This window comes from Epinephelus lanceolatus, chromosome 3 (assembly GCF_041903045.1).
Source record: "Epinephelus lanceolatus isolate andai-2023 chromosome 3, ASM4190304v1, whole genome shotgun sequence".
Taxonomy (NCBI): domain Eukaryota; kingdom Metazoa; phylum Chordata; class Actinopteri; order Perciformes; family Serranidae; genus Epinephelus; species Epinephelus lanceolatus.
The window spans coordinates 18,124,888-18,135,533 of NC_135736.1; the positions used below are offsets into that span (position 1 = coordinate 18,124,888).

Here is a 10,646-nt window from a genome sequence, read left to right on the forward strand (position 1 = left end):
GACACCATGCATGCTGCCAGGTCTCAGGAGTATAGTGGTGCAGTTTGGTCAGACTGCCTAAATTATTATTACCTGAACAATTACAATGTGATAAAATCTACAAACTGCAGAAAGAGGCCAGTTTAATTTCACTTTTCTTCATTACAGTCTACACATTTATCTATCTGCGCGTTTCGTTTAATAGGTGAAAGGTGATAGCTCCTGCACGAGGGGCGTGCGGTGACGTCACGGAAGGGGGTGTCCCCGCTCCGTCAAGCAGTCCGACCAGAGGTAAACAGAAACAACGAGAGCGGAAATAAAGAAACTCTAACTTCAAAGTAAAAGCCACAAAAATTGGAGATTGTGTCATAATTCTCAACTCAACTCAAACTGATCCATAAAGCACCTTTTAAAACAACTAATGTTGACCAAAGTGCTGTATAAAAGGAATAAAATGCCTAAAAAAAACATGAGAGGCAAAATAACTGTCAGGTACACGGCTCACACATTTAGGCACAACACATGGGAAAACCACATCAAACTCAACTGAAACGCTCGTGAACAAAAGTAGGTCTTAAATCTGGACTTAAATGAGTCAGTGGAGGGGGCCAATCTGATTGGGAGGCGGATGCTGTTCCACAGTTTGGGGGAGACACAGCAAAGGTACAATCACCCCTGAGCTCAAGTCTGGAGCTGGGACAGCCAGGAGCCCCGGGTCAGCTGACCTGAGGGACCAAGACGTAGAATAGGGGGTTAGAAGGTCTGCGATGGATAGGGCCAGACCATTAAGGGCTTTGTACACAAACAAGAGAACCGTAAAGTCAGTTCTGAACTCTACAGGCAGCCAGTGGAGAGAGGCTAAAACAGGTGTGATATGGTCTCTCCTCCGGGTACCTGTGAGGAGTTTGGCAGCAGCATTCTGAGCCAGCTGGAGGCAGGACAGAGAGGACTGACTGATACTGGTGTGCAGAGAGTTACAGTAGTCTAAATGGGAGGACATAAGAGTGTGGGTGACTATCTCCAGGTCTTTGAGGGAGAGAAATGGCTTGATTTTGGAAATGGTGTAAATTCCCCTCCTTCTCTGGCCATTTACAGTATACCTACCTATCAGCCAAAAAGACAATGGAATATGAAGGGGAGTATACTCACTTCCTCCTCTGTACCTCACCCGTCTACTAGAGTACACCCGCCTCATCAACTACCATTACACCACTGTCCATACAGATAGTGTTGATTATGTTTGCTCAGGATTTGGAACATCTGTAACTGAGATTTCCACCACAGCCTGAATATCATGAAGATGAAAGGAATTTCTCTTGCGATCATCAGTGAAATTATGATGTTTCAGAAACCATGACCAGAGTCAGGACATAGACATAGTCATCCTATGTCTGTGTACTTAGCACAGAGTCAAACACGTTTTCAGTGGGTGTCTGTTTCCGTCAGGGTTGTCCCTTGTCACTGACTCTGTGATACTTAAGAATAAAGTCTCAAGGCACAGCCTTGGGGGAGGAGAACATGTGGTTTTGGGACCTCAGTGTTGTGCCTCTGCTCATTGCAGTTACACCTCCAAAACACTAGTGAGCAGCAGAGGTTTCTGTAAAGTGCTGTAAATATGGCTTAATAGAGACAATTTCAAACAAAAGTACACAAATCAGCTTCACTATAACTCACAACATTCACAGACAAAACACTTGTCTTTATCTGGAAACATTTCCCCCACAAATACAACATGCTAATGTTTTTAGCACAAGCCTATGGCTTTTTACATTGTAGAAATTAGCTTAGCGGCTAGGGGACTTCTCTCTACTCATATGAAGCCAGAGACAACAGCAACATTTAAAAAAAGGTAACATCACAAAATGTGGCTCTATTTCAACTCACAAGGTTCACCGACAAAACAACTGTCTTATACTAAACACGTTTTCAAAACAAATGTAACACGCTAACATTGTTAGCGCAAGCCTATGGCATTTTACATTGTAAAAATTAGCCTTGAGATGAGCAGAGATTTCCTCTGCTCATATAAAGCCAGGATAAATCCTGAAGAATAAATCCCAGAAGGATAAATCATACACAAGACTCAAAATGCTATTTTTGTGGACGCTTTATTTATTTATTTTTTTCAATTTATTGTTTCTTATCTGTGAAAAATCAAGTAAATAAAAGCTTGTTATCAGGAGGTCTGCATCGCCACAATGTGGAGTTAAATTTCTGGGGAGGTGCATGTCAGGCTACAGCATAGGCTCTATGTCGATGCAGTGCCATACACCATAGGTACAGCTGATTTGACGCAGAAGTATAAATCCTGCATTAGCACAAGTTCTGCAACCTCACCACTAGATGTCACTAATTCCTACACACTGCATCTTTAATACTGAACATTAGAAGTTCTCCAAAGACTGGACTTCTTAAATAAACTAGTCATGTTATAAGTGATGCTTGGAGATGTGTTGTTGCTTTTGTGATAAAAAAAATCCTATTGTCCAATTGGCTTCAACAGAGGGTTTATGTAAATGGGGTTTTATTTTGAAAATTCCGACCGGAAGTCGTACTTGTCATTCAGGCTGGCTTGACGCTGGCCAAGCGTTGTAGCTTTCCGTCCTGATGAAAATATCAAAGTGTGCAGTGTCCTTGTATTGTGTCACAGAGCGGAGGTATAGCAGCCAGTGGCGAAGCATCAGCGGAGCAGAGAGGCCAGTCTGTCCTCGGCCGTCAGGAACCATAAGGTCCCCCCTCTGACTGATTGATCCCCGGCTTGTGGAGCCGCTTTCTCCTTGGATGACCTACACGCAACCTCTCGCAGGAGCAGCGGACGTCGGTTCATTACAACTGAACACCTGCTGGTCAGGAGGTGCAGCGGGGTGCGTATTAATACACAGCGGGCAACAAGTCAGACGGGTGCGTTGCAGGCTTCAGGCCGACTGTGGAGCAGCTGACCTGGGGAGCAAAACACGGCACGCTGCCAAATTCTGTCCCCCATCGTGGCTGCGTCAGGAGGAGCGGACAGAGGACTGGAAGTTACACAGCTGACAATCAATGCGTACACCTGATCATTTGAGCAGACAGACAGGTCTTTAAACGCAGACAGGAATATCTTGGCGTTCACATGATGTACACAATCACCAGAGGTCCCAGCAAACTTGTTACACAACGGAGGACAGGTTGGTGAATGGTTCTGTTATCTAAAGCATGATGCAATGTCACATCAGATTGTCTCTGTAGCATGAAGGAGAAGTTTTGGGTCATTGCAACAGTTAAACAGCTCACTATGTCATGTAGAGCAGGGAAACAATTTAACCCGGATTTTGTCTTAAAGGTCCCACACAACAGATCGAGAGCAAATTCAGCGACTTGAAGCTCAAGCCGACGTCTTGGCTCTCATCAAAGTAAGTAGCTCCTCTTAGTTTTGTCTTGGTGTCTTTATTGTAAGATCATGTACGACTTCTGGTAGCGACTTAGGCCCTAAAATACTCTGTCAGCACGTGCGCTGTGAGTGCGATCATGTAACACATCGGTAACTTGGGTAACTACTCTGCATCCATTATCGGACACCAAACTTTCCCCAGCAGTGTCTCAGCCCCGCACCGGCGATACCGTCTATTACCGCGTGACCTTGCGCGAGATGACCGACTGATCTTCTACCTGTCACCGTGTGTCCACGGTCTGTACAGCCGGTTCATCACCTTGGGTCCCACGTGCCCTCTCGTGGCTTTATAAACAAGAACTGCTGGTTTTGTGCCCCCTTCAGGTGCTGCTCGGAAATATCAAGGTAGCTTAAAGATACGTAACTTGCCATGAGGGGAGACCGGGGATGGTTGTAACATTTTTGACACTTGTGTCTGTGTCTTGGGACTCTTTTAAGACAGTGTGTTCAGAATGTGATACAAACTAGTTATGTGTGTCTGCCATTAAATTGACTAGCTCTTATCTCTGTAGCACAAACAATGCAGGTTTAGTGTCAAACACAAGGAGTGAAATGATATATTTCACCACAGTATTTGTTAATTGTAACACAATTGTAACATGAATGATAATGAATAATTATGAAATAAGAATTATGACAAAAGCTTAAGACATTAAAGTGTTTTATTCAACACTTAAATTACTTTCCCTTATAAATTTGGCCTTGTCTGCCATAGGGTGCTAATCCTCACGAGTCAGTCCTTTCCAGATGTTCAGCCTGTCCCTGTGAATTCTGTGCAACCCATCCTCTCACCCCAACATTATGTCATATTTTTATATTTAAAACAGGTACAATCTAATGTCATTGTAGAGCTGTGTGCAGTGTATTGGTTCACTCAGCCCACCTCTCTCTGTTAATCATGAGACTACTGCAGCGGGCCTGGGACATAAAGACACCCAGTGACACGGCTAAGTGTTAGCGTCACACAGCTAACGCTACTCCATGTAGCGACAGTCATTTTGGTGTATGGTGTAAGAATAACAGCTTGGTGTTGGATGTTAACTGCTACCGCAACACTTCTGTCCATGCACTAAAATATGTTATGTAATATGATAAATATGTATACCAGGCAGAGAGAGCAGCTCACGGAGACGGTCCACTGTGGTGCTGATCAGCTGTTGTAACCTTACAGGGTGAAACCTATTGTAGGAGAAGTAAATGCAGCTGGTGATTTATGTTTCAACAGCAAGCCTCAGTTGACCAGAATGCATTGCAACTGCAACATGTGTTGCATTTTAAGGAAAGATTGCAAGTCTTTCCTTCTCTCCACTGTTACAAACTCGTGTGATCTTACAGTTGCATGTTGGAGATGTTGATTGACATTGTGGGGTAAACAAAGTAACATTTGTTCATGTAAGCAGAAATAAACAAAGCCAAAACGCAGTTATGTCTTTCTGTATGCAAATCAGTTTCTCTGATCTCCCCGGTTTGAAGCTCTGAAGAGCGGCATTGTTTGTTTTGTCAAATTACTATGAATGAACCGTCATGCTCAGTTCCTTGTAAAGCTAAATACATAACCTGAGGCTAGCAGCATCACCACATGCTGTCAACACTAAGCAAATTTAAACACCTGTCGGCCAACAATGAAGTGTGAAATTATCCGTCAGCCAGCATCATTTCTTTCCATCACAGCTGAGCTGAACTCTTGTGGCGTTGTTGTGATGCAGGCCATTCCCAATCCCCAAGATGATGTCCTTTTTAATATCTCTCTGTCTGATCTCCGCAGCTCTCCGCCCCCAAAGATCGTGTTCAATCGTCTGAATGGGAAACGCTACCATGGTGCAGCCACACAGAAGACTGCCAGCCCGGCAGAGGGATTCACTCCTGCACATGAAGAGAACGTCAGATTTGTGTATGAAGGTGAGGGTCACAGGATCAACAGATGAGTCCTGAATCCTGAAGCCGGTAGAGATCGGGGGTCTTTCTCTCAAGCTTACAAGGTCAGAGGTTGAGAGATTTAACTCTTGGACATGGTGGTGGGCAGATAATCTTTTGCTTTCTGTCTTTTTATCTCAGTTCTATAAAACAACTTCCTGACTGAGCAGCTATGGTACAGCAAGGGAACACTGGTCGATGTCTGTGGGTTAAAAACAGCAAAAATAAGGGTGCCTGACAGTGTGCCTCTTCAGTTAGAGCTAGCTGATCAACAGGACATTATTCAGCAGCTATTTCTGCCAATGTCAAATATCTGCTGGTTCCAACTGTTCAAATGTGAAGATTTGCTGCTTGTCTTTGTCATTTGTGATAGTAAACTGAATATGTGTGAGTATTTGTCCATTTGTCAGACAAAATAAACAGTTTAAAGACGTAATCCTGGACTCTTGGAAGCTGCGATGGGCAGTTTTCATAATCTTTTCATATTCTATCAGACATAAAACAGTGGATAAAATTCTAGCAGATTAACTGATATTAAAGGATCATTGCTTGCAGAACCTATTTTCAATTTTCAGCAGCTGTATTTCACTTCATCAGCAATGTTATGTTAATGTAGAAAATGAAACAGAAGCAGTGTTTTATACAGTATACAGTCTACCATGTATACAGTTAGATGTGGTGTGAAAAGTAGGAGATTGCTCCTAAGACTTTACTCCAGAGGTGGGACCAAGTCATTGTTTAGCAAGTCACGAGTAAGTCTCTGCACTCAAGTCAGGAAAAAAAAGTCAAACCTCACAAACACATACAAAAAATATTGGACCAAGTCAAGGTTTGCTAGTAGCAACTTAGTCTCAAGTCTTTGCACTCAAGTCCCAAGTTCTAAACTCAGAGTTTCGAGTCCTAAACAAGTTATAATGTGCTATTCACCAAATGCGATGCCATTTTAACAGCAGAGTATAAATATATTGGATTTATAATAATCATGAGTGCTTTTTAAATTTTCTTATTTCTTAAAAAAGTTTGGAAGCATCTCTGTCTGGAAATTTCAACTCACACATTTTGCACACTGCAGTTTGTTTTTGTTGATCACTGCTTAGTTTTTGTACACAAACAAAATTATCTTTTGGTGTCATTTTCTTCAACTGACGCTCAGTAATGTTACATTAGTTCCTCGTGGTTCTCCCCCGCAACTTGATTGGATGCTGTCAGATTGGTTCAAACAAAGTGAATCTCAAGACGTTAACAGAAGTTGATTCAGGAAATGAAGGGAAATAAATTGATTGAGTCGTAACTTACTTTTTAAAGGACATAGTTTTTAATCTTTGGACTTGGAGGAAGGTATTGAGTATTTTCAAGTCAAAAGGCTCGAATCCAAGTGAAGTCACAAGTCACTGGGGTTTAAGTCTTAGTCGAGTTGCAGGCCTACTTTGATATTATCAAGTCGAGTCTCAAGTCGTCAGATTCCAGAGTCCATACCTCTGCTTTACACTGAGCTACGCCAAATCTTGCATAGTTACGTTCTTATCCTCACATTATCTACTGACTATTAATTTTCTTTAGACCACTTGTTAGAGAATCATTAATTATCAGTTAGTGGTTTGTGTCTCACTAATTCCTTGGTAATTACTCAGAAGTCTAAAGTCTTACAGTAAAAAACACCATTGCGTGCACATGTTGATACACCGTAAACATGTTGTGTGTACAGCCACACATTAACTCAACACTGTCTCAGCTCCTCAGCAGTTACAAATGAACCTAAATATACAAACAAACCAGCAGCAGCCTCACGCAGGAAATGAATGTGGCACGAGAGTGTTTCAGACAAGTTAAAGTCATTAAAACCCAACAGTGATTAAAAATCCCGGCCCTCCACCATTCTCCCTGTCTTGAAGTTTACCCAGCATGCTCCACTTGCTGGCCAATACTTCATGCCCTGGTGGAAATGAATGACTTGCAGAGCTGAATCGGCATGAACCAGTTATCTGTTTTGCTCTTGGACCGCCGCCTGCGCAGACCGCTCTGTGGTGTCCTTTTGTGACCTCCGGCGCAGTCTGTCGACTTGTTTTAAGATAGAAAACCTGATGGCTCTCACTCGAGCTGAACATGTTCACCGTGACAACAAATGTCACCTCCGAACATACAGCTGGTTTATTCGTTCTTTGACATCAACACGTTAGTTTAAGTTGGACTGCTCCACCTGTGAGCAAACAATGTGCTGCAGACAGTTTGTGTGCAAGGCGAGATGAGGACTCTTCCACTGCGACAAAACCACAAGGCTTATCAGGGGGTGAAGCTGGGAGACCTTCATCCACAGCAAATAAAACACACACCGCAGACCAAATTAGCCTTCACACAACTATTTACATTATCCTGAAAGGGGTCAGTGCTGTGCAGATGTTGCCTCCTCTGATCCAGTGTCAGGGCTAAGTTCAGAAATGGAGAAAGAAAAGTTAATTAGTTATATTTTATACCTCCTATTAAAAAGCCTACTTGCAGGGAGCAGCCAGATTCCCGTTGACCAAGTTAGCATCTCAGTTAATTCAGCATATATTCTATGTGTTTGCTTGCAGCATGGCAGGAGGTGGAGAGGAAGCTGGGGGACGGGGACAATGGGGAGTCATCTGACAGCCAGGCGCCCATTCAGTACACTGAGAAGACTCCCGGTGCTGCGATGAAGAGTAAGTACCTGCATCTCCCCCTCCACCTTAACACAGGGTGTCACTTTGATTAGCACAATACTACAACAAAGTGAATCCACTCTCGTTAAATCTCACTACTTACAGTTTTACAGCATCCGAAAACAGATAACCTTCTTTCTACTTTGTAACCCTCTGAACTCTGAACCAGTCATCCTGCCGTGTTTTTATTATCCCCGGTTAGTTAAACACCAGAGGCAAGGTGAACGGCTGCTCTCATGTCTCCGCACTTATCACATGAGGTGTTTTTTTTTTTGGCTCAGCTTTATCTGTAGCCAGAGGTTAACTGTTGTAATAATCTGCTTTAATTTTTAACTCTTCGTCGGCGTATGAGAACCTGGCTGTTCCAGATAAACCAGCCCAGACCGCTGATTGTAGCAGCGTGTCTTGTCTTGCCTCACACACACCCGTCTGCTCCGGTTCCTTCCATGGCACACTGCCCTCAGAGGTTGTAACAGATTCACTGAAGAGTAAAAGGGACATTTCTTGTATTTTACTGTGGATTTGAGGCACTTGTATTCTTTAGCCACACTAGCACCGTGGTTCTGTGGATGGCTTTGTCAGCTGGTGGGTTGGATCAAGACTGGAATATCTCAATAACTTTTACATAGATGGCAGCAAAAGTTCGTACAGACATTCATGATCCCCAGAGGATGAAGTCTACCTTTAGTGCCACCATGAGGTTGAAAAGTGTGGTTGTGGTTTTGGGTGTAATGTCTTAATGACTAGTGGATGGATTGCCATTAAATGTATTCATGTTGTCCTCAGATTGAACTCCAAGAACTTCTTTAACCCTCTGACTTTTCATTTATCATCGGGTCAACACCGGTTTATGATTAAATACCTGCTAACTAATGACATCCCCATCCGCTTCAGCTGTACTTTGTGCTTTAGCATATGTCAGCATGCTAACACGCTAAACTCAATTGGTAAACATTATACCTGCTAAACATCATGTTAGCATGCTGATGTTAGCATTTAGCTCAAAGCACCACTATGCTCTAGTACAGCCTCACAGAGCCGCTAGCATGAGTGTAGACTCTAAGTCTTGTTTAAAATGATCAGCCACAAAATTAAAACCACTGACAGGTGAAGAAAACAACATTAATCCTCTTGTTACTGTTATCTGCTGAGAAACTTTTGGTCCTGGCATTCATGTGGATGCCACTTGACATGCTCCAAACGCAAGTGCCTTCCTCTTATGGCGACGGTACAATCTCCGATGGCAGTAGCCCCCCAAGCAGGACAATGTGCCATGCCACACCACAAAGACTGGTCAGGAATGGCCCGAAGAACGTGACAAAAAGCTCAAGGCATCGCCACTCAAGCATCCCTGGGACATGCCGGTACCCCAAAGACAAGTCTGACCCACGGTGGGGCCACCTTTGATCGGACTTGGCTCTGACCTGTCAGACCATGGACATGGGAGGTCTGGGCTGTGTCACATGGAGTCTGGTACCTAACCGATGGTGGCAGATCCTTGGAGTCCTGTGGGCTGAGAGATAGGCTACCTGCACATTCTCATGTACGCTCTAATTGGGATCAAGGAAATTTGGAGGCCAGGTTCCTGAGCTGTTTTTGCGATGTAGCATGGCGCACTGTCCTGCTGGGGGGTCACTGCCATTGAGGAGTACTGTTGTCATGAGTGGGTGGTGTGTGTCAATGAATGAGAAGACTCAAGGGTCCCTAGCAGAACATTGCACTGTAACAAGATGATCAGTGTCACTTCCACCGTGTGGTTTTAATGTTTAGGCTGATGGGTGTATAAACATCTAATCTTTTGGGACAAGATGAGCAACAACCCTAATAAAAACAACAGTAACAGCTGTAATAAGTAACTCAATCAGTAACTGAGTATAGTAATGCACTTCCATACTTGGTTGACATTTTGTCACCTCTTGTTGTCCTAAAATGAATTTGACTTTGGTACCCATGTGACAAAGTCAGTAATTAATGAACAAGATGAATCAATCATAGAACATGATTATGCTTTAATTCTTCATCCCCTCTGTTGTCTCTTCCTGTGCAGACTTTGTGCCCATAGATCTGGAGGAGTGGTGGGCCCAGCGCTTCCTTGCCAACATTGCCAACCTGTCATGACTGGGTGAGGCTCTGAGCCAGGACAGGAAGCACCGCGCTGATGCTCCACAGTGAGGGCGTCGCAAGGGTGAAGAGGAGGCGAAGCAAGTCTCCGAGACTTACGGTGTGAAAAGGTCGCATGTAATTTGGAATCTGATTCGATGCCCTGCGCTTCACGCTGCTGTAGAGAGAGAAGAAACACTGGGTGCACAACACAAACCCTCTGACAGCGCTGACGTGATTGTGCTGCTACAAAGGACCCGCCTCTACTTGAATGACGTATCGGATAGAAGTTGTGAGAACCCTGCCTCCTTTCTCAAGTGTTCTCGGCTGTATGTACATCTTGGCTGATCTTTGGATATAAATCTGTTGAAAAGCAAAAAAAAGTAAAATGTTTTTCAAAAATTTCTTGTCTGATGGAATTTGTAATTAGGAAATATTTTAGTGAATTTTTTGTCCCCATGAGGCACATTTATAATATTGATAGTACCTGGCTGGGTTGTAAGATTATTTTTATACCATCACATACATAAATTGTGTGAAATTTACAT

The 10,646-nt window shown here is 43.4% G+C and overlaps 1 protein-coding gene across 1 annotated transcript; it reads left to right on the forward strand.

Annotated features, from left to right (window-relative positions):
- The first annotated feature begins 2,555 nt into the window (after positions 1 to 2,555).
- mcrip2 (MAPK regulated corepressor interacting protein 2) lies at positions 2,556 to 10,500 on the forward strand. The gene is made up of 5 exons (XM_033624093.2): positions 2,556 to 3,143; positions 3,299 to 3,368; positions 5,172 to 5,305; positions 7,891 to 7,998; positions 10,046 to 10,500. Exons 1-5 carry the CDS (start codon positions 3,089 to 3,091, stop codon positions 10,114 to 10,116), a joined length of 438 nt encoding a protein of 145 aa, XP_033479984.1. The 5' UTR covers positions 2,556 to 3,088; the 3' UTR covers positions 10,117 to 10,500.
- The last annotated feature ends 146 nt before the right edge of the window (positions 10,501 to 10,646 follow it).